The 17177-nt window shown below is 43.6% G+C and overlaps 1 protein-coding gene across 1 annotated transcript in view; it reads left to right on the top strand.

Annotated features, from left to right (window-relative positions):
• Positions 1-16861, top strand: part of ATP10A (ATPase phospholipid transporting 10A (putative)) — a 189377-nt gene extending 172516 nt beyond the window's left edge. Inside the window, 9 exon segments of the mRNA XM_055326486.1 lie at positions 1367-1694; positions 4668-4744; positions 8002-8127; positions 12324-12524; positions 14563-14643; positions 14719-14823; positions 15235-15422; positions 15560-16068; positions 16071-16861. Coding sequence (XP_055182461.1) covers positions 1367-1694; positions 4668-4744; positions 8002-8127; positions 12324-12524; positions 14563-14643; positions 14719-14823; positions 15235-15422; positions 15560-16068; positions 16071-16201 — 1746 coding nt within the window. The 3' untranslated portion in view covers positions 16202-16861.
• Positions 16862-17177: the final 316 nt, after the last annotated feature.

Below are 17177 nucleotides of genomic sequence, written 5' to 3'. Positions count from 1 at the left end.
GTTAGCAAAATTTCCTGAGGCTGGGTTCAAAAGAATAGAGGGAAAAAAAATAAAAATGGGATATCCACTATCTTCTCTGAGCATTGGGAGTTCTCTTTTCCACTCCTCAAGCCAGAATGGGAAGGCTTCTCTTAGAGCTCTCTATTTCCCTGCTTTGGCAAACACTTCCTCGTTCCATAATGCTCGGGTACAGACCAGGTGCTTCCAGAGGGAGAACAGAAAACTCACTCACTTGTCCAGTGTGCTTAGAATAATGGTCTTCCTCCCCAGTCCAACAGCTACTATTTATTTTCAAAGTCCTCAAACAGTTGACCAATGAATTCTGTTTGGCTGCCATAGCTGCATTCAGTGGGGGAGCCAGGGTGGATGTGCTTACTCCAATTTTAGCAGTGCTTTGTGCTAGCCCAAGGAAACTCATGGTGTTTGTACGATGAGATCCCACATCCTCTTCCAGCCCTACTTCAGTTATTACCACTCCCAAACCCACCTTGAAAGCATATCTCTCCCTCTTCATTATCTTGTAACACTTTGGCGCATCCTAGTCTATACTGTGATCGTGTGTATGTTCAGCTCCTCCCATTTGTTTGAGGACCAGTAACTCTGTCTTCTCAGTCTTCTTTTCTTTTCTCTTACTTACTTTTCTAAATACAAAAAGTCCTCAGTAAGCATCTACTTAACACAACTGAATTTCCAGAGTCCGTTGTAGGAAATTGATTGCTTACCCTGTGGACTCACTTTCCATAAAGGGCCCAGAACCACTTGCCTTCTCTGGAGTGTGTTTATTCCCAGAAATAGCCATGTCTTTTATGTCCCCCGACCCTTCAGTGTCCCCAATAACTTTTCCTATTCTCTCTGGAATTCAGGTACAGTTTTGGAAGGGTATTGCCAATAAAAGCCTCAATAATTATGCTTCTTAAAATATTTATTTCCCTGGTCGACTGGAGAGGTTAGGGAAACAATAATTACACTTCTTTAGAGGATAATCATCACAAGGACTTTTAAAGGGTTTTGTACCTCACAAGTAAATAAGAATGACTGAATAAAAGCCTCAGAGAAGCATAGAGAAGTGCACACAAGGCCCCCTCAGCCTAACCAGCCAGCAGTTTAGCCACAGTATAGTCAGGCATTCCAATGTAAAGATAATCTAGTCTAACTTCCACACGGTATGATGGGCAACGAAGTGGAATCTTATCAAAACCCTAGACAAGCTCATCTTCAATGTGGAAAATCATCTTCAACTAAGTTCTCTTCTGGGCAGCATCTATAACCTGGTGCCCTTGAGATTATCAAACTATCAGTGTTGAGGTAGGTAACCTAATCTGTGGTGCAGCTGAGTGAACTGCGCTTTCCCTCGTGTCCATTTCAGGAGGCCTGTGCAGCCCTGCTAGACCAGTGCCTACACTATGTGAAGTCCAAGAGCCCCGGCAGTGCCCCTCAGAAGACTGAAGGCAACGTGAGCGTGGGGTTCTCCCCTCTATGCCCACCCTCCACATCCACCACCTCTGGCCCCAGTCTGAGCCTCGTGATCGATGGGAGAAGTCTGGCCTACGCCCTTGACAAAAACCTAGAGGACAAATTTCTCTTTCTCGCTAAGCAGTGCCGGTCAGTTCTTTGCTGTCGCTCGACACCTCTGCAGAAGAGTATGGTGGTGAAACTGGTCAGAAGCAAGCTCAAGGCCATGACCCTGGCCATAGGCAAGTATCCAGGCCAGCCAGGCAGGGCCCTGTGAAATGAGTAGCCCCCATCTTATGCAGCTGCTTCCTTTGACACATCTTGGACTTTTCACTTCTTCTATTCTATACTATAAGATAGGGAAACACATCCTTGTTCTTCTTACTGTTTATAAAATCACACCCAATGCAATAAAATAAGCAGCCTGGTCGAAATATAAAACATAGATTTGAAAACCACAAAAATGGTACAATAGTTAAAGCTATATATATATATAGAAGGCTGGTAGATTTAAGAAAACAGAGCTTATACTTTTTCTTGGGAGACAAGAGACTAAAGATCTGCTATCCCAGGCAGCCTCTGCCATAGCAGAGCCCTGCAAGCTAAGCATTATCTCAGAACACCTTAAAAAGAAGGCCCTAAAAAAAAAAGAAGAAGAAGAAGAAGGCCCTTTGCAGGTGCTTCTGGTCACCATGAGCCAACTGGAGTCCAAGACTCCATAGTACTGCAAAACCCCAGAGACTTGATGATCAGAATCCCCATTACCTCTTATCCTTTGAACATTACTAATTTTCCAAGACAAGCATGTAATTAAATGAGTCCATCATAAGCATGTGAATAGTTGCTAAGTCTTACATCATTTCCTTAAGGACCGTGCATCTAATGGTGATCTTTCCTTGAAGACTGTTGGCCTGGAGAGCCTTCTAGGCTCCTCTCCAATGCTCAATAGTCCTCACCTACCTCTTCTGAGGGTTTCATCCCCACCCACATCTGGTTGGGGTCCAGCCTCCAGCCAGGTTTGGGGACTCAGCAGCACCACTTGCTGGTGAGGTAGCCTGGAGAAAGGGGTGATCTTGACTCCCAGATATCAAAAAGTTTGGTCTCCCTGAATATAGAATCCATACCTAGGTGAGATTTTGGATCTCACCAATCAATAGTAATTATAGTATTTTCTGCAAAAGATCTGTGACAGCCTCACCTTTTTGATATGGGGATTGCTACCCTCTCACATGGGATGCTTCATTAGGACAGAATTGAAACTGGTAGAGCCTGGGTCTGAGGTGAGATGGCCTTAGTGTGGTTGTCATGGAGACAGCCTTGTACATCCTGAGGACTATGATAGCAGCTGTGGAGAGTGAGATGAGCACAGAAGTGAACACATGTTTAGCTATGACTCCCTGGTCCAGGCTATGGGAAGGCCCAAGGGGTGGACCCCTTTCAAGGGTGGCTATCTTAGTCCCACCTTAGCTCTTATGTGTCTGCCTTGGCCTACAGAGCTACCTTAGCAAGTGTTGAGGTGGGTGCTGAGGACTGTGCAGGCTGGATACAGGCTTTTCTGAGATCCTCTCTGGGAGCATGAGGATCATACCCCCTGGGTAAGGCTGTCGTAACACATGGAGGAATTAACTACATTTTCACAGCCTGCTCTGCCTGGGTCAGCCATGGAATCACTGGTGTATGATATTTATTAAAAAAAAAAAAATGGAGGTAAAGTCTTAGTTGGTTAGAAAGAAAAGAAAAACAAAATAGACTCAAAAGAGAAAGGGAAAGTAATGACCCATTAGAACATTAGCTCATTTCTTGACCTTGAGTGAAAGCATTAATGGCACCTTGTCCCCAGTGTCCAATGGTTAATAATGTAGAGAGAACATTGTTGTCTGCCATATCTCACTTTGATTGGGACATTCTGGAAAAAGCTGCAGAAATTGTTAACTATTTCACAGAATTTCAACTTGACAGATATTGACTAAATACTTATGTTGGGTCCAGTGCAATAAAGAATAGAAAAAAATATCACAGGACAGAAACTTCCTGTAGCTAGGTTATAAATTACTCTGACTTGTATATCTGCACTTTTTGTATATTTGAAACCTGGGAGGTACTCTGTGATTTGGGTCCTTCTGCCCTATTCGGAAGTGACAATGACTTTAAGTCTATGCTTGCTTTTCCCCGAAGGTGAGGAGATCTCTGACCTATGTCCTGTGTTCCTAACCATTTTCTGTCAGCAGCTTCACTGAATAAATAGAAGTCCTTTTTTTTTTAAGATTTTATTTATTTATTCATGAGAGACAGAGAGAGAGAGGCAGAGACACAGGCAGAGGGAGAATCAGGCCCCATGCAGGGAGCCTGATGTGGGACTCGATCCCGGATCTCCAGGATCACACCCCGGGCCGACAGTGGTGCTAAACCGCCAAGCCACCTGGGCTGCCCTAGAAGTCCTTCTTTATCACAGATTTAGAGGGCCCAAAGGTAAGCACAATACCTTACCTTACCTGATTACCTAGCTGGTAAGCAGCATACAAAAAGAGCTATACAGTTTGCTGGGCAGAATTTAACCTCTTTTGTTCAGTTTAGAAAGCTGTTCACGGGGCAGCCCCGGTGGCCCAGTGGTTTAGCACCGCCTTCAGCCCAGGGTGTGATCCTGGAGATCTGGAGTCCAGTTCTGCATCTGGCTCCCTGCATGGAGATTGCTTCTCTCTCTACCTGGGTCTCTGTCTCTCTCTCTCTCTCTCTCTCTCTCTCTCTCTCTCTCTCTGTGTGTGTCTATCATGAATAAATTTTAAAAAATAAAAATAAGAAAGCCATTCATGTGAGCATGAATTAGAATAGCCTTTACTGATATGTTCTACATATGATAAAGGCTAGAGCTCCATAAGTAATGATGATGACGATGATAGCATCTTTATTATGACAGACACTGTATTAAAGACTATAATTATGTGAGCCAATAATGTAGAGTGAGTACTAAACAAAATGGTAACCATGCTAGCCTGCTTTCTGAAATATCTCTTGATGTAACTGGCAGTTCCAAACCTCACAACATGTTTGTTCTGACTGCTTTACTCAATTTTCCGAGGGCAGACTCTGCGCTGCCTCTCCTTCACTCATCCCCATGACCCTTTCACAGGACTCAGTAGGGACCCCATGAAGATCCATCAAGCCCTTTGATTCTGTGCATCCCAACTCAAATGATTCTTCTATCTGTGATTTTCTAGGAGATGGAGCCAATGATGTCAGCATGATCCAGGTGGCAGATGTGGGTGTGGGAATCTCGGGCCAGGAGGGCATGCAGGTAAAGACTGATCCGGGCTATCCTATATGACCAAGTGGCCTACTGTTTTACCTTCCCATGGCTTTTTCCAACAAAGCTAAAGGGTTGGCCTTCAGTACAATATGATGCTCACCTTCTGCTAAGCCAGTAGTAGAAGATAAGGTATAATGGCTAGTTCTTCATGTTTATGAAGCAGTAAATAGCTTTGCCTAGGTCCGTAAGCAGATTTTTGTGAAATAAGTGGCCCAGAGTGAGGCAAGGTGAGTCATCACCTTCTCTCCGGCTGTTTATGGCTCATCCTTGGAAGAAGGCATGATTTACTATTCCTGAACATTAGGGATACCACGTAAAAAAATGACTCTGCTGTAGGACTGTTGGAACTTGGTATCAACTATAAAAATGGAATGTAGCCATCTTGACTCACATGAAAATTTATCTCTGCCTTTTTCATTTGTCACTAGGTTGGTCCTCAGCATGTGATTTAGATGTTGAACAAATGAGTTCATTAAAAATAACTTTCTTCTAGATGCAGTATTACAACAATTTCCAACATTTGATTAACTTTGAATCATATATTTTTTAACTTGGTGGAGACTTTAGAGAACACGTATCTAGTTTCCTTCTAATCCTTCTAAAAATCCAGATGTTGGTCACCAGTCATTGGTTGATTTAATCATTGATGCAATCAATAATTGTTCAGGAACATTTACATGTGCCAAGGCTGATGCAGAACTCATTAATTTCCTTACCTGACATTAAAATAACAGTAAGTTGGAAAGTCCCAAGCTAGAAACGCAGTAGTTCCTCTTGGCCCATCCTCAGTATGTACCTTACTCTCCTCTTGCCCTTATCTGACCCGAGTCACTGTGCTATATTACTCGTGTAGTTTTAGTTCTTCCACAGAATTGAAAATGCAGCCCAGGGTTGGACTCATCCTGGCCTTTTAACACTGTATGCATGGGGAGTGAATAGGTGAACAAAGTCATTGGTTCATTCTGATGTTTTCATCATTACCTCCACTGTACCTGTTTCCCATAGTGAAGAGCTGACCAAGGCAGTGCCTGTATATAGCATATGCAGAGAAACGCACCGAGTAAATATATTTTGTATGAAAGACTCCCAGATATGTGGATGGGGAGGGGACTGAGTTACCCTCACTGCTCACTCCCCCAAGGCAGGGCCAGTTCAGATATACACTTCAAACCATGTGAAAAGTAATGGGAACAGCTAAATGATAGGGCACATACTAAGATGAAGCTTTGTGTGGGTATAACTTCTAGGTAGGATGTAGTTGGATAGTTCTGCATTTATTTAAAGCTATACTTTTTATTGAGGATACATTATGTAAGATGATTGTAAGGCCTGATACCTTTCCTTCCTATTCCAAGTGCTCAGGTTCCCAGGGAATATTTTCCTATTTGCATTTTAATCAATCCAGTAAGCAAAGGTGAGTCCTTTGGAAGATGGACTTTGTGGAATGCTGTGATAACACAGACACTAGGAATCTGAGCAGAGTCATCAAGAATGAGTAAGGGTGTTTGGAGCTCCCCAGCTTAGCCGAGGTGGGAAGCTTATCCCAGTTAGGCAAAGGAGATCCTGCATCTCCATGAACCTTGGTCTTCGTGGGGTCATCTGGTCCACTGTGTTTATTGAGCACCCCATGGGGCCAAGCACAACTGGGAAGTCAGGGTACAGGGTGATAACAACATCTACTAACCTAGCTCTCATGGAATGTCAAGAAAAGCTGGGAAGATGGGTACATATTTTAAATGTACACAAATAGTTAAAATTGTAATAAATGCTATCAAAGAGAAACACTGGTCTTGGTGTTGAGTATTTCATAGGAAGATCTAATCTAGCTGGGAGCATTTTGGAAGACCACCTTAATGGAGAGACAAACAGTGGGTTTAGGCCTAAATTTGGAGGTGGGAAGGAGTGGCAGAAGGCTGGAAAGGAGTACACAAAGCCTTCAAACCCCAGTATTGACAGGAAGAGGTATATAAACAGTATTTGCTTTGAATACTGTGCATCCCAACTCAACTTGAGTCCTTAACTTTTGGCTTAGGAAGAAGACCATTCAAAGGCTTCACACTTTTCTGTCATGTATAATGACATTATTCTGTTCCACCAGAGCGACTGCATCAAGCATGATCTAACTCTTTTCAAGGAGTTATTTGATTAGAGGGAAATCAGTTGAATTTTAAAAGCAGAATTACATTTTTGTGTAGAACAATCCTCCAAAAATAAGCAGAAATCTGTCTTTTCCTGACATTTTCTTTGACCTTTTTTTTTTTCAAATAGAAAAATTCATTATATGGTGGGTTCTGAGTTATTTTGGGTACAAAAGGTGTCATTTTGATGGCATTTGTCTGGTCCACTTAGTTTAATTGTATAGAGCATGATACTAGTGAAGTGAGGGGATGCTTCTGCCCCCGGTCATCTGCCCTTTCCATGGAGGAAACCTGCTGTCCCCATTCCCTTCTGAGTGGAGTAGACACCCGTTGCCCTTTTGCAGCTTCCTAGGACTGGGTTATATGAAGGCCAGCAGAGCCATGGCTTTGCTTATCACCTGTGGCTCCTGAGGATAAATACTCAAAACACATCTCGCAAGATGGCCAACTGCTTGTATCTGATTCATACAAAAGGAAAAGGGACAGCTTTGGCTCATCTTTGAGTTGAGATCCTAATATGAATGAAACATAAGGAGGGTGGAGAATAGCAGGGAAACTGTGTATATTTCTGGGTTTGGGTTTTTTTGTTTTTTGTTTTTTGGGTTTTTGTTTTTTTTTGTTTTTGTTTTTGTTTTGCTTGAAGAAAGCATGAAAAAACAAAAACTTTTAAATATTTTTATTTATTTATTTATTCAAAGAGAGAGAGAAAAAGGCAGAGACACAGGCAGAGGGAGAAGCAGGCTCCATGCAGGGAGCCCGACGTGGGACTCAATCCCCTGTCTCCGGGATCACACCCTGGGCTGCAGGCGGCGCTAAACCGCTGTGCCACCAGGGCTGCCCACAAAAACTTTTAAAAATCAGCTACATATATTTGAAATCTTAAATGAATTCTGTAAAATGATATTCCTGAACTAGAGTGCTTGTTGAAATTGATTTTTTTTTAATTGAAGGAAATAATAAGGGAAACAGAGGTACAGTTAGCCTTGGCCTGTCACGTGCACATTGTGTTTGAAACTGAATTTCTCCATGCTTTGTATTTGGGAGAGATATGACAGATTTTAGACGGCGTAACGTGTCACTGATAAAGGAACTTCTTTCCCTTTCAAGGCAGTGATGGCCAGCGACTTCGCAGTGCCAAGATTCCGATACCTTGAGAGACTCTTAATTGTTCACGGACATTGGTGCTATTCCCGACTTGCCAATATGGTGCTGTACTTCTTCTACAAAAATACAGTAGGTATTTGACATTTCTGGTTTCTAGGTTTTTGAATCAAAAAGCCTGAGCTATGTCAAACCATCACCTGAATGTAGTCATCTGACCACCCCAGAGCTTCCTGTTGGTTCCATTCCCCTTGACCTTTGTGAACTTACCCTGGGCCTGGCCTGGCCTTGCACCCGATAGGCTCAGAAGTCTAACTCACAGGCACGTGAAGGTTAGTTGCACCCCTAAGGGACAAGGTTGTGGAAACAGACTGATCAAACAAGAATGTCCATTTAGTGCTTTATAATAAGAAGTGGGGGAATTATGAGTTACAGTGGTCCATTCAAGGTCACACAGCTAGTGAGTAGTCAAGGCATTTGACCCCAGTTCATCAGATTCCTCACTCTTAACCACTCTGTTAATGTTTCCTAGGGGCAGACTGGTGAAGTGTCCACAGATAGGAATCCTTTAATCAGTGCTCTCTGTAGAGCAGACAAGGAAATCCAGTGATAAGCAGAAGTGCATTGGCAGTGCTAGAATGTGAATGAGAACACTTGGTCATGTTATGATTGCAATACTGAATGGCTTCTATCAAAACTTACCAACACTGGCTCAAGTGTGTGAGTTCCCTGGTTAGGACACAGGTGCAGGGCCCAAGACACAGGGCCACCAGCAGGGCCTTCCCCACTTTCTCCTGTGCTGGCAAGGCAGATGTGTCACCTTCTGGCCAGCTTGGTCTATAATTGACCCTCCAGTGAGTTCATGTGCAGGCCTGGCTGGCTGATTACAATTCTGTCTCCAGAGACTCTAATCCTGGGCCCTATTCCAGTTCATGTAGACCCTAATGTATAACTTTTAGATCTTTTATTACTAAGTCCTTGGCAGACAGGTGTCTTTCTCCATAGCCCTCCAGGATGGATTCCATGGCCATTTTAGAACCCTGCTCTACCTCTAGATAAGTGATGGACTGCTAAGAAGTTGCTAGTTGCTACTTGTTGCTCTTGTCTCTAATAGCTTGTGGCTGAATGTACAAATAAGGAGATAAAAAACTCTTGGGGTAAGTGATCTTTCAGGGTAGTCCCACAAATCTACCACATTGGGTGCTACAATTCCAATGTCAAGATCATCCTATACTCTTCTAAATAAACAAAATACAATAAATTAAAACATATGTATATATATTTATATTTTTTTTTCTAATTCCATTAAAAACTCTCCATGCTAACTCTAAACTGCCATCAGTGCACCTCTTGGTCATGTCCTTGTCTGTTCTGGAGATTTAGACCTATCTATTTTTTCCAAACCTCTTGCCCCTTCACCCTCATCCATTTTTCTTTTTTTTTTTTTTTAATTTTTTATTTATCTATGATAGTCACACGTAGAATGAGAGAGAGAGAGAGGCAGAGACACAGGCAGAGGGAGAAGCAGGCTCCATGCACCGGGAGCCCGACGTGGGATTCGATCCCGGGTCTCCAGGATCGCGCCCTGGGCCAAAGGCAGGCGCCAAACTGCTGTGCCACCCAGGGATCCCAACCCTCATCCATTTTTCAAAATGTCTTCTAGCAAATGAATACTCAGAAACTCAGCACCAATCATGGCATTTTGATCTGTTGGGTCCTGGAAATTAATTCTGATTAGGTTCTGCCTGGGAGTCTATCCAAGGAAGTCTGTGCCACACCACCCTTGGCCTTTGGCCAATTACTCCCCACAATCTCCTGGCATTGCATCCCCAGAGCTGAGGCCTCCATGCATATAGTTGCAAACCTAGAGGTTCTCAGTTACCAAAGAAGTAGATGGATGCCTGAGTATAGATTAGTGGTGCAGGGCAGATGGGACCCCAGCTCTGTTTCTGTCATTAATTTCTATGCAATCTTGAGCAAGTTATTTGGTCTCTAGGGGTTTTATTTCCTTTATTTGAAAACAATACATGAGAGTTGAGCTCCTCTCTCCATAATTCCTCATGAAAATTTTACCAACTTGGGAGGGAGTGGGGGGGGGGGGTTCAGCATTTCAGTTGCAAATGAGTGCAGAGTAGCCACCTGAATGGGCACAGCCTGCTGCCTGCCATGATGAATCTGTCCTCAGGGAGGGCATGAGAAGAGGGGGTGTCTGTCTTTATTCCAGATAAGATGCAGGGTCTCTGTTCACAAGCACTTAATCTAGTTGAGAAGTGCAAGGATAATTACCCTGCCCCCCAAAGTGAGAATTCATTAGTTTTAGGAGTAAGTTGGTCTTCCTTTCCAAAAAAGAACAGAGAAAAAAGCTTCCATAGCAACAGTAGTTTGGGAAAAAGGCTTTTTGGTACTACAGGAAAAAAAAAAAAATCTCAATTATCTAAGTACTTCTCCTTCCTTTTCTCTTGACTCCAGTTGCTCACTGATGACTCATTATGCAGAGCCTGTGGGCGTGGGTGAGAGAAGTCAGCTGTGGGAGTGACAAGGGAAGAAAGTCAATGAAAAACCCAAGTTTGTCAGTTTTCAGTGTGGAAGGGAAAAGTTGCATTAAGTCATAGATTGAAACAAGACTTGGAGCATATGTGTCATTTTTTTTTCTGATCTTCAGACCAAGCCAATTTCAGGTCCAAAAACCAAAGTTCAGAGAAGTGACTGAGTCAAGGTGAGAACCAAAACCCAGGCCATTTACCTGTGGTCCCAAGCAGAGAATATTCTTCCACCTGGGAGTGTCCTGCCCTCCTGTCCTTGGGAGGGTCCATGCCCTCCAGGCCAAACAAGTGGTTTGAGCAAGTCAGGTTTATTACTCCTACGATGACCGATGACCGTAGTCAAGTCATTTAACATCATGGGCATGAGTATTCTTTTTCTGAATAGAGTAAGCATTCTGGCCCTGCTTGAGCCTCAGAGGAAGTAGCTCTACAACCCTCTGTAAAAACAATAAATCATAAGTACCTACAGTGTACAAGGAGACCTCGTGACTACTTTAAATGCATAAGTTCATGAATCCTCACAACAACCCAGAGCTAAGTACCATTGGGATGCCCATTTCATGGATAAGGGCACTGAGACAGAAGGGCATTAAATGATCTATGCCAAAGTATACAGTTAATAAGTGTAAATGCTTTGTCATTGCTAAATTGCCATGCCCCCATGTAAATGCAGTAAGCCACTGATATTTAGTGATCAAGTAATAGGGGATCCACCCAACTCCTCCTACTGAGCTGAAGAGGCTGTTCAACTTCTCTTCTGCTCACTTTCCTGTTTAGCAAAGCAGGGGTAGCTTTAAGAACCAGTCATAATACCTATACCTCACCTGCAAGCAGAGTAGCCAGTAGATACCTGGGCTTGGTCAAGGCAACAATGTTGGTATCATCATTGACTTTGCTGCTGTGCTTATATATGTCCTCCCTGCCATGGGAGTCAATAATTGTCCATGGTTAATTATCAGAAATAGTATGTAACAAAACAGGTAAGATCTGGGATGTAGAATAGGTAGGTTTCATTTAGATCACAGAGGAGAGCTACTAGGGAAGAAGATGTATCAGCAACCCTAGACCTTGCTGGACCTTTCTGGGGAATTCGTATACTCAGCTGGACCTCATCTCCTCAACTGGCCATGGGAGCATGGTACAGAATTTGTCCTGTGAAGTTAAGGGACTGTCAGGAAGGGCTTAGCCAGCACTTTCATAAGTGCTCAATAAATGCTATTCCACCCAGTCTGCATTTCTTGTGAGTCGGTGCCAGTGTCACTTCTCCATGGGCTGTCCTTGGGAATTCCCATCTCCCCTTCATGCTCAAGGGAATGAAGAGGAAGAGAGAGGGCAGCTTTGGAGGGCTGTCTTTGGAGAAGATTTCTGCCTATAGATTTAGTCCTTATAGACAAATTCTACAAAACCTCTACCTCCTTTGGATGCGAATCTACAAAGACAGTTAAGAATTGCTTGTCCCAACAGTGTATGTTCTCACTCATTTGGGGAATATGAATAATAGTGAAGGGGAATATAGGGGAAGGGAGAGGAAGTGTGTGGGAGATGTCAGAAGGGGACACAGAACGTGAAGACTTCTGACTCTGGGAAATGAGCTGGGGGTGGTGGAAGGGGAGGAGGGCGGGGGGTGGGGGTGAATGGGTGACGGGCACGGAGGGGGACACTTGACGGGATGAGCACTGGGTGTTATTCTGTATGTTGGTAAATTGAACACCAATAAAAATTAATTTATAATAAAAAAAAAAAAAAAAGAATTGCTTGTCCCCACTCTGCCTTTCTTGATTTCAGATGTTCGTGGGCCTCCTGTTTTGGTTCCAGTTTTACTGTGGCTTCTCTGCATCTGCCATGATTGACCAGTGGTATCTGATCTTCTTTAATCTGCTCTTCTCATCACTTCCCCAGCTCGTGACTGGGGTACTGGACAAGGACGTGCCAGCTGATGTGCTGCTGACTGCACCACAGCTCTACAAGAGTGGCCAGAACATGGAGGTGAGGCTCCCCTCCTGCTCCCAACTCCTATTTCTTGGTCCCCTCACACTCCACATTCGCCTTACAGAAAGTGCAAGTGTCCACACTTCCCTTTACATGGATACCCTGAGAGAAATTGTTAAAATTTTGGAAAATGACCAAGAAGGAGCTGAAAAATGGATTCTCTCTACTTGATTGTGCTGTGTATTAAGTAGAGTGAGGTTATTGGTTAGAGTGATCATGGTATATGCATATGTCCAAACCCATCAAGATGTATACATTAAATGTGTGCAGTTTTTGTGTATCAGTTTACCTCAAAAAAAAAGGGGGGGCGAGATTAATAGAAAAAATATAGTGATGTGAAAAGTCTCTACACCAACAGTTTCCAGGAGCCCAAGGAAAGTTCACTTGGAATGAAAGTCAGAATCATGTGGATCACTGCCTCCTGAGCAGGGATTTTTCTAAAACAACCCCCTCGGGATCCCTGGGTGGCGCAGCGGTTTGGTGCCTGCCTTTGGCCCAGGGTGCGATTCTGGAGACCCGGGATCGAATCCCACGTCGGGCTCCCGGTGCATGGAGCCTGCTTCTCCCTCTGCCTATGTCTCTGCCTCTCTCTGTGTGTGTGTGTGTGACTATCATAAATAAATAAAAATTAAAAAAAAAATTTTTTTTTAAATAAAAAATAAAAAAATAAAAAAAACCCCTCAAAATGTGGTTTCTTTTGAATGGGAGTTAACCAGAAGATAAACCCATAGGGAAACCATTGAGAGAATAAGTAAATACAAACAGATATAAATACATGTTTACATCAATTCACTGCGTAGATTGACATGCTAATTACCAGCTATTCCTACAGTAAGCCCTCTAAATTCTTCTCTTTGCTAGTTGGAATTACCGTATATTTGCAGGGGGAAGGGAACTCCCTATCTCTTATAAGTGTCTGATTTAGAATTTGTTTACTTTTGAGTTGGCTTGCCCTGATTACCTTCATTGACATTGGGTTCCCTCTGAGTCAGGCAGCAGGGGTGGGGCTGTGGGATGTGGCCAACTGAGGTTCAGGCAGATGAGGAAGGCTTCTGCTTATTACCTGTCACTGGAGAAATTCCTGTACTCAGCCAGTGGCTGGGGCTGCCGGGAAACAAAACACAAATAGTGTGTCTTATGGAGCTAGGGGACTGAAAGAGGGGCCTCGCCAGCACTTTCTTAAGTGCTCAGTAAATGTTCATTCAGTCCAATCTACTTTTCTTACAGGCCAGTACCAGCCCAGCTGCTTAGGAACTCAGAGTCAAATACAAATCTGGTTACCCAGTAAATGAAGGCTTGATCAGTCCATATCAAGGTCATTTTTGCCCTCAGTGTACAGCTTTTTTAACATTAAACACTTACATGATCTTAATTTAAAGACTCACTTTTAAGAAACATTCCAAATGACCCCCTAACAAAGGGGTCAGCAACACATACCCTGACAAAGTAGGTATGGAAGACCTCAAATTGGAGCAGGATGTCCCGAATTTGAGGTGCTATGCCTACTGTAGGAAAATGCTCCATCAGCAGTGCCTGGGTGGCTCAGTCAGTTAAGGGTCTGACTCATGATTTCGGCTCAGGTCATAATCAGCATGGGTCTTGGGATTGAGCCCCACATTGGGCTCCATACTCAGCAGGGAGTCTGCTTGAGATTCTCTTTTTCTGCCCCTCCCCCTACTCTCTCACAAATAGATAAATAAATCATTTTAAAAATGCTCCTTCATAGGATTTAGGAAGTGACTTTATCTGTCGACCTAGAACTAGAGTAGCTGGTCTTGTGGACAGATCCTCTCAATGATTGACTCAGCTATAGATGAAGCTTCTGCAGACACTTGTGCAGTGTTTTTTTGTTTTTTACCCAGCCTCTGGGACTGAGACTGGTATAGGGACTTTTCACATCACTTGCCAAAGTCCTGAATTAGCAAGTTGCCCTGGGATGCTTATCTTGTACATTGATGGCCTTGTAGATACTGGAAGACATCATTTGAAGAGATGTGCACTTCCCTTTAATCTCTGTGCTTGTTTTGTGTCTTAGGAGTATCGACCACGCACGTTCTGGTTAAATATGGCTGATGCTGCCTTCCAGAGCCTGGTTTGCTTTTTCATTCCTTACCTGGTAAGTTGGCACCTGACAGTCTTTCTCACCAGCTTCTCCAGTGACCCACAGATACAGGACACTACTGTCTTTCAGGCCTATTATGACTCAGACACAGATGTGTTTACCTGGGGAACTCCCATCACGGCAATCGCACTGTTCACCTTCCTTCTGCACCTGGGTATTGAAACCAAGACCTGGGTAAGAGCTGTGGGCATGATCCCAAGGGGTCCTGGTGCTGAGGGCCCCATATTCCCAGAAAGATTCTATGACATCTAGAGGATTTCTGAGCAGACAGGTGACTGCAAAGCCAGTTTCACCATGGAGAAGGGAAACAAACACATGGGCCCTTCACATGTACTCAAGCCCCTAGTGTGGGAACTGCATGCTGCATCCTGACTTGTGTCTTCACCTGGGTAGCACTTATCATACTCCTGACTTCATCTCCCTGATGTGTCCAGGCTGGTCCATATATGCCAAAGGCTTCATCAAGCCCTCCTGGCTGCCTATGCCATAGAACTGTGTTTTCATGAAGCTCTTAGAACAGCTACCCACTGATGGATGACCAGTGCATTTTTGTTGACATAAATACCCTTTCTTTTTCTCCCTTAGACCTGGCTTAACTGGATAGCTTGTGGCTTCAGTATCCTTTTATTTTTCACTGTGGCTTTGATTTACAATGCTTCTTGTGCAACGTGTTATCCTCCATCCAACCCTTATTGGACTATGCAAACATTACTGGGCGACCCCGTGTTTTACTTGACTTGTCTCATAGCACCTGTCACTGCACTGCTTCCCAGGTGGGTATCAGGGACAGTGTCCTTCAAGTCCTAAGCAATCTCTGAGAGCCTTCTCAGGCCTGTTTCTGTACTGTGAATGTCTCAGAAAGCTCAAAGGCACCACCCATAGATGACTGTTTTTTATATGCTCTTTCCAGATTGTTTTTCAAAGCTGTGCAGGGGAACCTTTTCCCCACCCAACTTCAACTGGGGCGCCAGCTGGCCAAGAGGTCTCCCAAGAAACTAATTGCTCCAAAAGAGACCTTTGCTCAGGGACACCTCCTAGGAGAACCCAGGACCGAATCATCAGAACAGAGGAGCATCAAAACCTCTGGACCCCTCTCCCAGAACTGTACCTCACAGGCATCTTGGCATGTGCAGCAACCAGCCTGCTCCCCAGAGGCTAGTGGGGAGCCCAATGTGGTGGACCTGAATATGCCCTTAAGGGAAGACATTCTGCTAGAGGAACTGAGTGGTCAGGCCCCAGGGTCTGTGCCAAGGGAGGCTATTCTGGAAGGGTGTCCTCGAGACTCCAAGATGAAACCCACAAGTACCAGCAGGACAGCCCCCTTGTCATCCATTTTCAACCTGCCCAGTTTTAGCTCACTCAACTGGATTTCCTCCTTCTCACTGGTCAGTGGGCTGGGAAGTATCCTACAGTTCTCTCGAAACAGTTTACAGATGGACAAACAGGACAGCGAGTTCCTCCCCAGCCCACCTCAGCCAGACCAGGATCTGTGTGGCTTAAGGGGGCAGACCACCGACTACTTCTAGGAGCATCTTCCAGGGACTGCAGCTGATGGCAGTAGAAGTGAATACCTTGAAATGGCCCCTCTCTCTCTCTCTCTCTCTCTCTCTCTTTCTTTTTTTTATGACTTAGATGTTAATATTATTTATGTTTATTATTTGCACAGAAGAGTTCTAGTGAGATATATTTTATGTTTCCAAGGCTAACACAGGAAATGAAAGGTACCAAAAAAGAAACTTTATTTTTTAAAAGTTCTAAGTAGAATATATTGAAAAGAGCTTTAACATATATAAAAGTTTAAAGAGTAACACTTGAAAAGTGTATTTAGATTTATTTTTTCATCTCATTTTATAAGAAAATGCAATATGATTGATTTTCTTCAACATGCATGACTTTGGCTTTCCCCACGTGAAAATGTGTGTATGAGCCCTGTGAATCTTAGGTGTGTGTGGATAGCAGTGAGGGGAGATGACAGGGCAAGCATTCAACTTCTTTGTCCTTGTCCTTTGTTCCCCCACGCTGCCTCTGCAAACCTGAGAAAGCTTGGCTCTGTTTCACCCAGAAAATGGAAAGAAAGAATGCATGCATGGAGTTCACCCCAACGTTGAAGTCTACGCAGGCATTCTGTAAAGGTCACCTTGTAGGTATTACAGTCCCTATGTTGGGTCTTGCCTGTCAAAATCATAACAAGCAATAAACAACCTTCACTTTGCAAAAAGAATGTGTCCTGTTGCCACTGTTTTATGAAGTTATTAATATGTTACCTAATAGCATGTTCTGAGTACCACAGGATACTTCCTTTTCTCAAGTCCTTTTAGATACCATGAAAGATAGAGCTGGGTGTCATGCAAGTTGAACACTAAATATGATACTAGGATACACCATAGCTCCATATACCAGGCTATTAGGACCATGAGACCCTTCTTGCCAAGGAGCTAGGCTTTTTAAGTATCTTTAGACATTTTTCTTACGACTCATTATTTCTGTTTCTTTGAACAGAGGGAAAAGGAAGGAAAAAATCTGAAATA

The sequence above is a fragment of the Nyctereutes procyonoides genome, unplaced genomic scaffold, assembly GCF_905146905.1.
Source record: "Nyctereutes procyonoides isolate TBG_1078 unplaced genomic scaffold, NYPRO_anot_genome, whole genome shotgun sequence".
In the NCBI taxonomy this organism is placed as follows: domain Eukaryota; kingdom Metazoa; phylum Chordata; class Mammalia; order Carnivora; family Canidae; genus Nyctereutes; species Nyctereutes procyonoides.
Note: the sequence above shows the minus strand (reverse complement) of the source record. Positions and strands in the feature narration are given on the sequence as shown.